At 40.6% G+C, this 15,897-nt stretch overlaps 1 protein-coding gene across 1 annotated transcript in view; it reads right to left on the reverse strand.

Annotated features, from left to right (window-relative positions):
- The window catches only part of ETFA (electron transfer flavoprotein subunit alpha), a 78,383-nt gene that overhangs the window by 37,424 nt on the left and 25,062 nt on the right, over positions 1–15,897 (reverse strand). The window contains exons 8-9 of the mRNA XM_004611757.2: positions 15,760–15,828; positions 10,288–10,370 (exon numbers count right to left, since the gene is read on the reverse strand). Coding sequence (XP_004611814.2) covers positions 10,288–10,370; positions 15,760–15,828 — 152 coding nt within the window. The remainder of the gene's footprint in view (positions 1–10,287; positions 10,371–15,759; positions 15,829–15,897) is intronic.

The following is a 15,897-nucleotide window of genomic DNA, read 5'->3' on the forward strand; positions in this document are numbered from 1 at the left end:
ATCAATTTTTTTCCTACATAAGTGACTTTTGTTAGATTTTATTTTATTTTGGCTTTGAGGCCACACCAGAGGAGCTCAGGAGTCACTTCTGGCAGTGGCTTAGGAGACCATAAGCAGCATTGAGAACAGAACTGAGGTCTGTCTCAGGCAAGAGAATCACCATAATCCCTGTTATCTTCTCTCCAGCCCCAAAGTATTAAAGTGGCATTTAATTTTTTTGTTTGGGGGGGGTTGGGGCCACACCTGGCAACACCTGGTGGTGCTCACCTTACTTCTGGCCCTACACCTAGGAATCACTCCTGGTGGTGCTCAAGTGACCATACTGCAGTGACAGGGATCGAACCAGGGTCAGCTGCATGCAAGTCAAGCACCTACCCACTGTGGTACTGCTCGGCCCCAGCAAGTGGCTTTTAAGACCTGAGTCTCTCTGCAGAGGCACCGGAGACTGGGAAATACAGAGAAAGGGCAAGAGCTCGGCAGCACGCAGTCCACTAGCCCACTTTTCCCAGTTTTGGTACGGGGCTTCCAGGTAAGACATCACTGGAGAAGAATTTTGTAACAAACTCATTCATCTGAAATTTATCCTAGGTAAGCCAGAATAGCAAACCCAAAAACGCAAAAAAAAAAAAAAGGGGTCCTCATGAAGAATCGCTTAAATATTAGGCAACAGACTGACACTGGGAAGTACGAAAAATAGTCCAATAAAACGACTATTTATAGTAAAGACAGTGGAGGATGTCAATCAATAGTGTCTTCTTTCGAAGGGCTCAAGGGATAAATATATCTATCTGATTTGGATGGTGGGCCAAATTATGCTTCCCATGTGCCATTAGCTTGTTTTCACCTTGGGAACACTGCAAATCAGGACACTGCTCTTGTTTCCGCATTGTGAACTGGCTTCTAGAAAACCTACTGATAAATTTGCAATTTACATCTAGCAAATGAACAGAATCAGACAGAATTTGTTTTCTTTCAATTCTGAGTTTTCATATAAAATATTCAACCTTTATCTACCCTTCCAGCCAAACTTTCTCCAGCTCCAACAGAAGAAAAAGGCAGAGGATGGCCGACACAGTTAAGAGGGGTGGGAGGAGGGACAGAAACGTTAAGAAAGACTCAGCCCTGATACAGAGGGTCTCCCCCAAGCCTGAGGCTAAAAGAGATATGCCAACTTAATCCTAAACTGGATTCTATTCTGAGATAGGAAAATACTATGAGCCATGATGCTATGGTAAAAGTAGTTCAGGAAAAAAAATTATGTATATACATACAAAAATGTGATGATTTAAAAAATTCCAGCTTTGTTAAATTTGAAATTACTTCCAAATAAAGCAAATTAAAAACTAAAGAGAAATAAAAGTCTTTGCTATGCAAGTAGATTGTAAACTAGTGGGTTTCTGATTACTGGCATAACTCCACAAACACAGAAATCATTCCAAGTTCCGTATGTATCTGCAAACCACTATCCATGAGCAAATAAGAATGTATTCATTTTTATAAATTTATGTATTCATTTTATATTTTATGAATACATAAACTGTAATCAAACTCAGAGCATCTCTCAGGCATTATCATTATCTCAAATAACTATAGTAACGGTAAAATTATCTTTGTAAGAATAACAGAATCAGGGACGGTGAGAGGGAGGAAGCCTCAGGACAGTGGAGAGGGGGAGGCTGACACTGGTGCTAGGGTTGGAGTCAGAATCATAAAGAATGCTCGGAACTCTGATGCTAAAAGCTTTGTAAATCATGATGCGCCCTCCCCCCCCACTAAAAATAGTAACAGAATTAGTATTTATGTATCTTCTTACTTGAAGTAGGCTTCTGTTTTGATTTGGTTTGGTGCTCAGGGCTTACTCCAGGCTCTATGCTCAGGGATCACTCCTAGTGGGCTTGGGGGACCATATAGGGTACAGAGGATCGAACCCAGGTCAACCATGTGCTGGGCAAGTGCCCTACCCACTGTACTATGTTTCTGGTCCCCAGTAGGAGACTTTTTAGGGCTTATCATCAGAGAACTACAGTGACGTTTTCACAGCTATTATAATAGGGCAATAAAAACATAAGAGCCTCAAATAAGAAGCTGAATGGAATGTGAGTGGAAACAAAAGTCAAACGTTAAAAATTCAAAAGACTTCAATGGCAAGGAGCACAGACCAGCATTTAATAAAATACTGCGTTCAGCTTTAAATACAAAGAAACAATGCATTAATACTAGACAAGGGAGACATGGTTTAATAGCAGGCAGTTCAAATGGAGCACGGTGGGGGGGAGAAGAAAACAGAGATTTCAGAGTCACAAATATGAGTAATTCAATGCCAACAGAGGAATACAGCTGCCAAAAGCCTAATGCAATATTAAGTAATATTAATTAAAATAATATTTAGGAAGGTAATAATACAACTCTACTAGTCAGAGTACATGTGAAGTAATGCATTCAATTTGGAACTCAGAACTCTTGCTTATGGCCTTAAGGGAATAGCTTGTGTCAGACTAAGCCTCCTGCAAAGAAAAGCTATAAAACCTGGTTAAAATCCAGATAGCAACTGTTTAAATATATCAGAGATCAATCTGAGAAGCCAGATTTCTGTGAGAGTTAAGGGGGAAGGTGCTGGGGGACAAGCACAATGAGGTAAACTGACCATACACCCGACTTTCTCCCTCATTTCACATAAAAATATTATACACCCTTTCTGTTCCTCTTATCCTAAGTATTCCTATCCGATTATAAGAGTGCAGTGGTGTTTTCCAGAAGCTACATGCTTGAGGAATTCATCATCTTGAAATATATGCACCTATACTTTCATTTCCTAAAAGCATTATAGGGCTGTAGGACTGGAGAGACAGTACAGCAGTTAAGCTTAAGGGCCTTGCATGTAGCTGATTCCATCCAAAATTGCAAGATTCCATCCCTGATGGCACCACACATGGTACCCTGACCACCATCAAGAATGATCCCTGAGCACAGAGTCAGGTAGCTCCTGAACACTGCGACATCTGCCCCTCTCAGTAGAAGACAGGCTGATGTATAAAATCTACATTTAGAGATATTCATTCAGTTTGTTCTCAGCAGTTAGCAGTTTGTGCTCTTAGAAGTTACAACTGCTATCATTTCTATAACCTCAAGCCTATACATACCAAATTGATATTTAAAGCCCTAAAGATTTCCTTGTTCCTACAAAAAAAAAAAAAAGAAAAAAAGAAAAAAACACAGGCTCATTTGCCTTCTGATGTATCATTATCATTTGAGATTTTTTTGAAATTTTCATATGTACTTTAAATGTTATCTAAAGTTTATTTTCTATTTTAATAGTATTGACTGTAAAACAGAAGAGGTTAATTTCTCAGCCTACTGCTGCAACAACTACATCTAATGATGCTGAAAGAGATGAAACTAGAGTTCTGTAACATACAGGAAACAGGACTCTATTCTCAAAGATATTGTTTTATACATCGGGGTCCTCTAAAAATATTCACTTGAGCCCAAATAAGGAAAAGAGCAGAGGGAAAAATCGCAGACAAAAACAAGTTAAAAGATTACAGAGACAGCAATGACTGGACACAATTAACCTTTTCACTTCTGATCCACAAAGGACTGGAGATTTACCCTCCTGACTAAAACCCCTAGAACAACTGGTCAAAATTTCAGAAATAACGTCTTTCCGACACACCTCTCAGGAGCAAACTGTCTGAAGGAGGAGAAGCAGGCAAGCGTAACCCTGTGATTGCCTCCCCACACGAACTGGAGTGGATTTCCAGGCCTCAGTGCAGAGGGGATACCTAAAGTGGAAATTGATGATGTCTAAATCTAGGAGATGAAGCTGGGAATCTGGAAAGCCTATGTGGCTGGACCCTGCAAGGAAGAGAATGCAGAGGGGGGAGCGCCAGTAAGAGAGCCCTGAATAATTCATTCCTCTAATCGGTCTATGAGGGAGCACTACAGAGCGATGGCCCAGCCCCCCTCGAGCCTTTAATGAGTACTCATTAGCACAAGTCCATAAGGAAACTACTCAAGGCTAAGGGAAGAACCGCCAGAAAAGAGCAGAGGAAACATCCCCAGGGCTCACACAAACCCAGAAATAGTTCATGTTCCTAGCAGAGTAGGAAGGCTCCTAATTCACAAGACCTTGAGCAGATATTCAGAAGGGTGCTGTTTCAGACTCAGATCACAGGCTGCTGCTCTCTTTCCACAGAGCGAAGCTTAAAAGCAAGATTCCAGGGGTTCAAACTGTTCCCAAGTAACTCACTGAATCCCAGCATAAAACTCACATGTTTATAGGAACACAAAAACATCTAGCGTTCAAGAAAATACTCTGCCGTGTTTGATCAACAACAAATCATTCCCACATATACAAAGCAGAACAAATTACAAGAAGAAAATGTAATCAACTGGTATCGGTCCCAAATGGTAATGATGAAAAGGCATTAGAGGAAGATATAAAGTGCCGGGGCCAGAATACAACCGAGTAGCGGTAGCACACGCGCATTTCAAGTGTTAGGAGCAGGGTTCAATCCCAGGCAGCCCAAAAAGTGTTAATCCTAAAGTTATTAAAACTACATTCGTTAGATTCAGGAAGGTAGAGGAATAATGGAGACTATTCAATAGAGCCACAAATAATCAAACCGAACTTCTACAGATTTAAATACTACAATGTCGGGGTCTGGAGTAATAGAACAACAGCCTTGCTCTCGGCTGACCCAGAGTTGGTCCGCAGCATCCCATACGGTCTCCTGAGCCTGCCAGAAATGATCCCTGAGTGCAGACTCAGGTGTAGGCCCTGAAGCTTCAGTTAATCACAGACCACACAAGGCTGAAAAGACCAGGGTAAATCAGGGGGGAGGAGGGGAGATGAGGGTTGTCAACCTGGAGCCCACCCAAGCATAGCTCCCGGCAGCTGCTTGCTTCCACAACCCAAAATCGCTGCAATGCCCCCGGCCAGATTATACCACTTCACCAAGGTATAATCTGCTGAAAATTCGGCTATGCAGGTTTTGTCACTGAAATCTCCAGACTTTCTCGGGGTCAGGATGGATGACCTCGCCCATCTCCCTGTACTTCCGAAAATCTCAGCAATTATGTTCACACCCCAAATTTGCCACCCAGTTAAATAAGCTACTCCAGCCTTACCTTCCCCATAGAAATACTGAATGCCCTGAACAAATATGATGACCTCTTAGTAAAAGTACTGCAACCCATAATGGAGAGAGAGGGAAAGAGAAGAGAAGTGTCTGCCAAGATGCTGCCTGGCGGGGAGGGGATATTGTGGGATAATGGGAGGAAAACGGGGGACACTGGGGTGGTGGGAAATGTACACTGGTAGAGGGACAGGTATCAGATCATCTGAAACCCAATCATGAACAGCTCTGTAATGGTCTTGCTCACAGATATTCAATTTAAAAATTTAAGGAAAAAGAAATAAAGAAGCCCTGAGCATTGCCACACAGGACCCTTCTCAACAAAACAAAACTACAGTGTTAGAGGGAGAAGTGGGGAAAAAAATGTATGATGTCTGATAAATACAGCATACTAAATAATATCAAAGGCTAATCAGGTACTGCAGATTGAAGATACGGCAGCAGAAAACTATTCAAAATAAAGATAAAGAAAGCGGGATGGTGGGTGGGAGGAGGCTATTTATCTATTTATTTATTTATTTTTATTTATTTGCTTTTTGGGTCACACACACGGCGATGCTCAGGGGTTACTCCTGGCTCCGCACTCAGGAATTACTCCTGGCAGTGCTCGGAGGACCATATGGGATGCTGAGAATCAAACCCGGGTCGGCCGCGTGCAAGGCAAACGCCCTACCCACTGTGCTATCACTCCAGCCCCCGGAGGGGGCGATTTACTAGTGCACTGATGCCCTGGGGGATAAATAATTTGGCAGATCTAATATGTGTGTAATTGGGGCAGAAAAACTATTTAAAGAAATAACAACCAGAAAACTTCCAACTGATGAAATCTCGCAACTTAAAAACTGAGATCAACAAATGCCAAGAAAAAGAAAACCACAAAAAAAATTAAAATAAGAGAACATTTAATTCAATTGTTTACGAAATAAAAAATTCTCAGAGGCAGTTAGAGCAGAGCTGTGGATTTGCACATTTTTCTTCTCTCTCCCTCTCTCTCTCCAGGAGCTGGGTTCAACCCCTGGTGCTTGTCAGGCACCACTGGAATAGCCCCAAGTACCAAGCCAGAGCCACCTCTAAGTACTGCCAGGCTCGGCCCTCGCCCCGGAAACAAGGATAAGCATAGAGGAAAAATATAAATGAACAAATGCAGGTTTCGTCAGAACACATAAGAAGGAAACAATAATCTGCTACCTGTAAGATTCCTTATATACACAGAGAGAGACGCTGGAAGGTCAGAGTCAGAGAAAGATATGCACTAGAAGAGAACGCCTATCTTTAGTATCAATTACTTAACTTTCAAGAAAAGGACTATTGCAAAAGGAAAACATTAGATGATGACAAAATGATCTGTTTATCAGAACTAAAGTGAGAAATAGACAAATCCACAACACAGTTTGAGAGTTTAACACCTTCTAGTAACTGAGAATAGGACTGAGTATCATTACAGAAATAAACCATCATGAAGTCAGCACACTTTAAAAAGTCAGACACAGCTTCTACTATAAAGCAAATTCTTTTCACTGTATAGCAAAGATAGCCATAGACAAATGAATACTTATTTATACGCATGAAACTACTGTTTGTAAATAATGTGTATATGTATGTGTATATACATATACATGCAATACACTTTGGTCTGTTGACCTAATATTTACAGAATACACTCAAATAATGGCAGAATATGCATTCTTTTCAATATGGCATGGCATGATCTGATACCAATAGATTGCTGCGTCATAAAGTCTCAATTTTAGTACATATTAATATTAAAATATAAAAAATATCCTCCAAAATTAAAGTAGAAATAAAAAAATAGTCTTAAGTTGGAAAAGTCAAGTAACTAGAAATTAAACATTTCCATATTTTAGAAATCAGAAAAACATTTAGAAATAAAAATTAAAATACAGGGGGCTGGAGTGATAGCACAGCGGGTAGGGCGTTTGCCTTGCACTCGGCTGACCTGGGTTCGATTCCCAGCATCCCATATGGTCCCCTGAGCAGCGCCAGGGGTAATTCCTGAGTGCAGAGCCAGGAGTGACCCCTGTGCATCGCCGGGTGTGACCCAAAAAGAAAAAAAATTAAAATACAATATCTATTAAGAATTGCGAGACACAGAGCCATAGAGAAACATTCACACCTTTAATATTTACATTTAAGATCAAGAAAAATGTAAGATTAGTAAAGTTCTACCATAAGAGTATATACCAAAAGCAATAAAAAGGAAGGAAATTAAAACAAAAATACTGATAAATTTCTGAGTTAATTTATTACTGGCATAAGTCTCTAGCAAAATAATTTGGCAGTTTCTCACACACAAGTTTATATAAGAGTGTTCATATCAGCATTATTTCGAATAGTCAACAGGTGTAACCCAAATGTAGATCAAATGCTGAGTGGATAAATAAAACCTGGTAGATCCACATAACGGGAAACCGCTGGCAATAAAAGGAAATGGATGAACCGGGAAAACATTTTGTGCTTACAGACTTACAGAAGACCACATATTATGATTCCATTAAAATGAAATGTTCAGAAAAGGTGAATCTATATAGATAAGGGGACTGAGAAGATACAAAGACAGCGTTTCTTTTTTGGAATAATGAAAACATCCTAAAACTCAGTAACCACTGTACAACTCTAATCACAATGAAAGTCAGCAAATCAAATGTTCAATTACAACAACTCTACGGTATATGAATGGTAACTTAAAGCTATTATTCTTGAAAGTTGGATCACTGTAAAGTTTTTTCTTAATTTTATTAACTCTTAGTTTATTGGTAAAGGGAAGGAAACAAAGAGAAGATAGTAATTACCAATTACAGAAATGAAAGATGAGCTATCACTCCTTCAGGCAACAAAAGGGGGGACAATATTATATACAAAAAAACTTTACACATTTGGCAATTTAAATACATTGGACCAATTCCTTGAAACATTACTTCGCAAAACTCGCTCAAGATAAAATAGAAACTCTGAATAGCCTTAAAAGGAAAAACCATAAATAGAGTAACTCTTATAAAATTTAAAAAAAAATTGCTCATTGAAAGAAAATGAGTAGGGAACAGTACACAGGCTACATAAAGAATTCCCACAGAGGAGTTTTTTTATGATAAAAAGACAAAGAAGTCGTGTGGGCCCATGCAAGCAAATGCACCCATCTTACTCGGAATCAAACCCAGAGTCACATGTGCGTATGCACAGAATGAGCTTCACCACTCACCCATAGCTCTGGCCCAATATCACTTTGTTCTCAATGAATATGACTGAATTTCCTATTCTGAAATATAAGAACTTTTTTCATCCACATAACAAAAATTCTTAAACTGGCTGAGAATTCATTCACGAAAAACATACCAGCTAAGAAATATGATCAGTTGGGGCCGCAGCGATAGCCCCAGGTAGGGCGTTTGCCTTGCACGCGGCCAACCCGGGTTCGATCCCCAGCATCCCATATGGTCCCCCAAGCACCGCCAGGAGTAATTCCTGAGTGCAAAGCCAGGAGTAACCCCTGAGCATCGCTTGGTGTGACCCAAAAAGCAAAAAAAAAGAAAAAGAAATATGATCAGTCATTGGATACTAGTGATTCAACTTGGAAGTCAATCTATTCCCTTTTTAGGGTTGGAAAGATTTAACTAAAAATACTCTCAACAGGGGCTAGAGATATAGTACAGTGGGTAGAGCATTTTCCTTGCACGCAGCCAACCCGGGTTCAATTTCTAGCATCCCATTTAATCACCCAAAGCACCGCTAGGAGTGGTTCCTGAGCACAGAGCCAGGAGTAACCCCTGAGCATCGACAGCTGTGGCACTCTCCCCCTCACAACATCCCCCCAAAAGAAGGAAAAAAAGAATATTCTCAATAAGTTTTCAAGAACTGATCTTGAAAGTTTACTATGGATGTGGAAGGGGACAAAGGGACAAAACAGATACTGGGACACCGGTGGAGGGAAGTGGACACTGGGGTGTATATGCACAAAATCCTATCACTAATAGCATTATAAACCATGGTGCCTAAAACTGTTACTGTCGATGTCACTGTCATCCTGTTGCTAATCGATTTGTTCGAGCGGGCACCAGTAACGTCTCTCATTGTGAGACTTATTGTTACTGTTTTTGGCATATCCGATACACTACGGGTAGCTTGCCAGGCTCTGCTGTGTGGGCGAGATACTCTCGGTAGCTTGCTGGGCTCTCCGAGAGGGACACAGGAATTGAACACGGGTGGGCTGCATGAAAGGCAAACGCCCTGCCGCTGTGCTATCACTCCAGACCCCACCTAAAACAAATTTAAAAAAAATTTTTTTTTTTTTTTGCTTTTTGGGTCACACCCAGCGATGCTCAGGGGTTACTCCTGGCTTTGCACTCAGGAATTACTCCTGGGAGTGCTTGGGGGACCATATGGGATGCCGGGGATAGAACCTGGGTCGGCCGCATGCAAGGCAAACGCCCTACCCGCTGGACTATCGCTCTGGACCCAAATTTAAAATTTTTTTAAAGAAGTCTCTGATCATTTACCCACATGGAGAGAGAAGTTTCTGGATTTCATGCAACTAGACAAAACACAGAAATAAACTAGGGAAGGTGTGTGCAGAACTGCCAGTGCCAATGGCAGCAGCCCCTCTGAGGCTGGAGCAGCATCGGGAAGGTTGGCCCGGCCTCTCCCAAGGAGGACGTTCAGATTCGTGAAGTCCATCATAGTTTCAGGTAACATGGACTGAGGGGAAAACAGACTACAAAGAGCATTCACCGCTCCCAACGTCAAGATTCTGTATCAATACAGACTCACTGCTCTTACAGGTTGCATAGTAAAAGGTTCTAAGAAAAATTAAACACTAATGTGGACTTATCAAATATGGTTAATAAAATGCTGTCTCATTAATTTTCACTAGATGACGTTGTATGGATTCTATAAAGTAGCCCTGCTTTAATTTTTTTGGAAATTATAAGAAATTTAAGAACTGCTAAGCATTTCATTCAGACTCAAAGGAAAAAAAAAGTCCACACACCTTGTAAGATGACCACATTCACTGGAGTAATGACTAAGTACTTAGGTATACTGAACAGGACATAAATCACAGAGATTACTGTTCAGCAAACAGACACAGTTCTGATCCCCAAAGAATTTTGCATGCATATTTTATTGCAATACTTACGGGTGCCACTATTTTTCCTGTCTGTCCAACTTGCATATCATTGGGAACAAAGCCAGCATCAACTGCAGCCCGAGACGCACCAACTAAAATGGAAAAAAAAAAATGTCAGTTCTGAAAGTTTTATTATACAGTTAATTGAACTATTCACTGATATGGTGTAGCTAGGAATTTACTTCACAAAGGTCTCAATTTTTTAAAAATCCCTAAAGCTTTACTGATCAAAAATTCTAAAAACTATGAAATCTTTTTTCACTATTTCAAGGATTATTTTCTTATTTATATTCAAAGATTTTTAATTTGGCTTACCTTCTTGCTTATCAAAAAGGCATTCAGGCATTCATAAATATACACTGTAATCTGCTTCGGATCATTATACAGCAGTGTTCTGTTATGTAATTACTTCACGTTTTTTAAGAAGGTTAAAAGAAATTTTTTTTTTGCTTTTTTGGGGTCACACGCAGTGATGCTCAGGGGTTGCTCCTAGCTCTGCACTCAGTAATTATTTCTGGCTGTGCTTGGGGGGACCATACAGGGTGCCAGGGATCAAAGCTGGGTCAGCCATGTGCAACCTCACATCTTGAGGTTGCCAGAAGACCCACATCCTGGCATAGATTCAGGTTGGCCTTCATAACCCACAAACTGATCCCCAAAATGCCCTGTACGCTCCCTGATTTGCACCCATCTCCTGCTCCTCCCTAATTCTTGTACCCTTACAATACATTCTATACAACTCAGAGTCAGCAAATGGTGGTTCTCAGGAGTCTCCAGGGAACTAGAAACCGCAAACTAATGTCTGTCAACTTTTCCCAACCTGGTTCCTTCCTGTGGCCCTGTCCTACTGGTTGGCCTCCATTTACACAATTTTCACCTGTGGCCCTCTTGTAATATCCAGGGAACACAGGGGCCTTTACATAGTTGAGAAACACAGCTTCCTATCTCCCACTTATTTGTCTAGATGCTTCCTGAGATCACTGATTCCTTCACAATCTCTCCATCAGTTGATTTGTTTGCCATCGTCTTCACACAACCGGGCCTGGGAGTGGGACTCCTCATTGCCAGTCTCCAAGTTTCTCCTCCTACTTCCTTAACAGCCCTCTGTTCCAGGGGCTGGAAAGATGGTGCAGGGATGAAGGCTTATGCTTTACACATGGCTGAGCCCGGCTCACATGATGCCCTTGGCATGATAAGGTTGCAGCCCTGGAAGCCTGCAAGCCATGTTTGGGACACACACACACACACACACACACACACACACACACACACACACACACACACACACACACACACACACACACACACACACACACACACACACACACACACACACACACACACACACACCTGGAAGCCTGCAAGCTACGCTTGGGACACACACACACACGCCCCTCTGCCATGAACTTTGTGCCTTCAGATCATGGTTCCCAGTTATTACTAGTCCCCTACCAACTACTAGATCACTCTTTATTTCTCAATAATTTTGATCTTCTAGGATACTGTCACTCTCTTCATTAAAAGTCTTTCTTTTCTTTTTTTTTTTTAATTTTTAATTAAAAATTTTAGTGGTTTGGTCACATCTAGCTGTGCTCAGGACTTGCTCCTTGCTCTGATCTCAGGGTCACTCCTGGTGGGCTCTGGGACCTTATGGGGTACCAGGGATCAAACCTGGATTAGCTGCATGCAAGGCAAGCTACACTATCTCTCCGGCCCCTCCACTACAAGTCTTGTCTTAACTCTTGGAGATCTTAACACCTGGCTTCTCAGTACCTTGAACTCCTCCAGTCTTAATTATTCTCCATCCTACTTCAGTTACAACCACAGTCCTATTCCTGATCTTTCCATCCTCAATAGCCCTAGATAATCTCAACTTCCAATGCCTCTGTGACCTTTCATGCCACCTGACTCCCTTTCATACTTAATGCCAATAAACCTGTAATCCCCACAGGGACCTAGAATCCTATACACACCTTCCCCTCGTCCTTCCATGTCCTCTCTTCTTTAGCTGGATAAAATCCCATGAACAATGACCCAAGCAATACTTTGTACAAATCCTCAAATTCTTCCTGTTACCAAACACATCTAGGAAAACCTCTCGTTTTGGTTAACTGACTTAAGTCACCCTTCTGTACTTTATCCCTATACTTCAGCATGTCTGGCAAAAAAAAAAAAAAAAACGAAACACCAATATTCCATCAAGTTGGCCAGATTTTACTTAACTAAATAGGCCTTCTTTTTCTTGTTCTTTTCCAGGTGGTAATTTCATGTATTTTCTTCACTTTGAGAGCCCAGTATTCATTATCATTTTCACTTTCAGCTAATATCCTTGCTTCTTACTTAATGGGGGCTGGGGGAGGGGGAAATAAATGAGTAAAATAGTTCCATGTGTTCCAACCAACACATTCACCCATCTGCCTGCAGCTATGTCCATACCGTTGTCTATGAACACTGCTCCAACATTCTCATCTCTCTTGCCAAACATTTTTTCCTCCTAACTAGAGTGTTCCCATAGGCATATCAACACACTATTCTACCTTCAAAAAGTTTCCCTGCTGTTTCTATTTTCACCACCTCTATGACTCTACATTTCTCTGCTCTCTAAAATACCAAACTCCCCCTAAGAGTTGTCTGTTTCACCACTGCCTCCAATTTCAGGCCACCTATTCTATTCCTAGAAATGGTTTACTGAAGGCTGGGGATGTGGACCAGGTGTTGCCCTGGAATCCCCCGAACACTGCCACAAGTAACTACCACAATAAAAAAAAAAGTGTGTGGGGGGGGTGGAGAGTTGCTTACTAAAATATAAGGAGCTGGAGACAGTACAGTGAAGAAGGTGCTTACCTAGCATGGTCTGATCCCTGACACCCCATATGACATCCCCTGAGCCCACTAGGAGTGATCCCTGAGCTCAGGGCCAGAAGTAAGCCCTGAGTACCACTGAGAATAGCACAAAATCAAAAACAAACCAGAAACAATACACACACACACACACACACACACACACACACACACACAAAACGGTGTAGAAAGCATACAAATTGGGACCAGATAGATAGAACAGTGGCTGTGATCCTAAGCATTGCTAAATGTGGCTCCAAAACAAAAAGAACATATAAATCACAAATGTACTGCTTAATGGATTATTATAAAGTAGTACACTCAGATAACCTCTATGAGGACCTTCGGTTGTTTTCAGGGGCTGGCAGGGGTACATACCTGACAGAGTTCAGGAGCTATTCTAAGGTCTCTGCTTGGGGGTCACTCCCACCAATGCGTGGGGGACCTGGTGGTGCCAGGGAGGGGACATGCACACAAGCCCTGCACCCTGCCCTTGGTTTCTCACTACTCTACTGACGCCACTCAAAATCCACCAGTGACCTCTGTCTAAATCAAAAGTCATTTTTCAGTCTTCTTCATCTATCAGCAGCATCTGACAGTTAAATACTCTTTTCCTTACTGAAGCACTTCACATTGTTTACAAAATACCATATTCTCTGCCCTGACTTTCAGCCTTACTGACCACTTCCTTTTGGTCATTATTTCCCTTCAATACTACCTCCTAGTTTTACAGTATTAAGAGCTTAATCTCAGGATTTATTTTTAATCTATATTCATTCCCTTGGCATTTTCATCTAATCCCATGGCTTAATGTACTGTGTGATTGCAATTAATTCTCAAACTTAATGTCTCCAGCCCAAACTTCTCCAATACACTCCATATTCCTATGCCAACTGTTTAATAAACATATCTCTGAAGACATCTGTTATTAGACATTTCAGAACTTGAGAGACCCAAAGCCAAACTCCTGGTACCTCCCTGGAAACCACACAGGGTCTTGCCCATTTTACCTAATGACAATTCCATCTGACCAGTTCACAATTTTGAAAGTCTCATAATCTCAATCTAATCTGTCAAGAAACCCCAACTGTGTGTGTGAGAGATGTATATACACAGACACACACAAACACACACACACATGTATATCCTGAAACAGACTTCTCATATTTTTTTCTTTTAACCTGGTCCAAACTACAATAGCTCCCCAACCTGAATGAAATAACCTAACTGATCTCCCAGTTACTGCACTTAAGCTCCTACCAGAGTCTTAATCTTTTACTCAAATTTTCAGTCGGTAATCTTTTATGTGTCACATCTTTTTTGTGACACATAAAAGATTTGTGACTCTTCAAATCTTTGTTTCCGTATTTCATTAAAAAAAATAAAATCGGGGCTGGAGCAATAGTACACTGGATAGGGCGTTTGTCTTGCATGCGGCTGACCCAGGACCAATCTCTGGTATCTCATATGGTCCCCCGAGCACCGCCAGGAGTAACTCCTGAGTGCAGAGCCAGGCGGAAGCCATGAGTATTGCCGGGTGTGACACAAAAAAACAAAAAACAAACAAACAAAATAACTCTTAAAAAAGATGAAAATTTTTACAAATCTCCTTCGAAGACCACAAGGCCCCCAGGTGATTGGATTTCTCTGTTATTCCCAATCATATTTACTACTCCTCTCCCCTTCTGTACTTTTTATTCCAACCTCATTGATTTCCTTGTTAGTCATCAGCAGGCCAGATATGATCCTGTCTTGGCAAGGTCCTTTGCAGACTCTACCTGAAAGACTTTCGTGGATCTTTTGAGTCACTTTCTTACCCCTTCAAACCTTTGTTCAGACGCCTCCTCCTTATTAAGGCCTACTCTGACCATCTAGCTAAAACTGCAGTCTTCCTCTACACCCTCTTCTCACAAAAAGAAATGTAACTTCCATGAAGGCAGAGAATTTTGCTTATATTCACTACTATATAGCAGATTCAATATCTGCCCAATAAAAGAATGAGTAAACTTCACCAAGTACTACCATCTGATTACACAGAGACCAGATCAAATCTTTAATCATTCAAATTGAGCTACTCCTTTTATATGAACACGTATTTTAAAAAATATGAGTGGATCAAAAGTCTACAAAGTTACAGAAAAAACTCATAAAAGAGGAGAGGATAGAACTGACATTTTTGTTTTGACACATTACATTTAAATAACTGTAATTTAAAAATAAAATGTTCTAAATTTTCTATTTAAAAAAAATTTAACTCTTATTAATGCACTAAGTTCTGTATGTCCTACAAATAGTTAACTACAATGAAAGAAATAATACTGAAAGTATTTCCTTTTGTATGAGAGATTTATAGTAGGCCAACAATAAAGTGTAATACAAGGGCCTTTAGAATATGAAGTAGGTACTCATGTTGACATGGAAATATTTTAAAGGAAAAAGCCCCTAATATCTGACAAATTTTATTTCAAAGTGCCAGTGAAATGCTTTAAACGAAGAATGAAGATATTCTCTCTTCACATGTACTTACTTGGGAGACCAAACTAAAAAATTATTTCGGAGAGAAAACTAATTTGTAGCTTACATAGAAATAAAATAATCTTGAAGAAAAGGGATTTCCAATGAAAAGGAAAATAATTTTACCTGCAGCCTGTAGTTGATCTGCCAAGTCATATAACAACTTAAAGTTCTCTCCACTCTTCAAGCCCCGGCCTTGTTAAATGGAGGAGGAATAAAAAGCAAATATAAACATTCTATTAAAATGTTGCTACTTTATATATG

The sequence above is a fragment of the Sorex araneus genome, chromosome 3 (assembly GCF_027595985.1).
Source record: "Sorex araneus isolate mSorAra2 chromosome 3, mSorAra2.pri, whole genome shotgun sequence".
In the NCBI taxonomy this organism is placed as follows: Eukaryota; Metazoa; Chordata; class Mammalia; order Eulipotyphla; family Soricidae; genus Sorex; species Sorex araneus.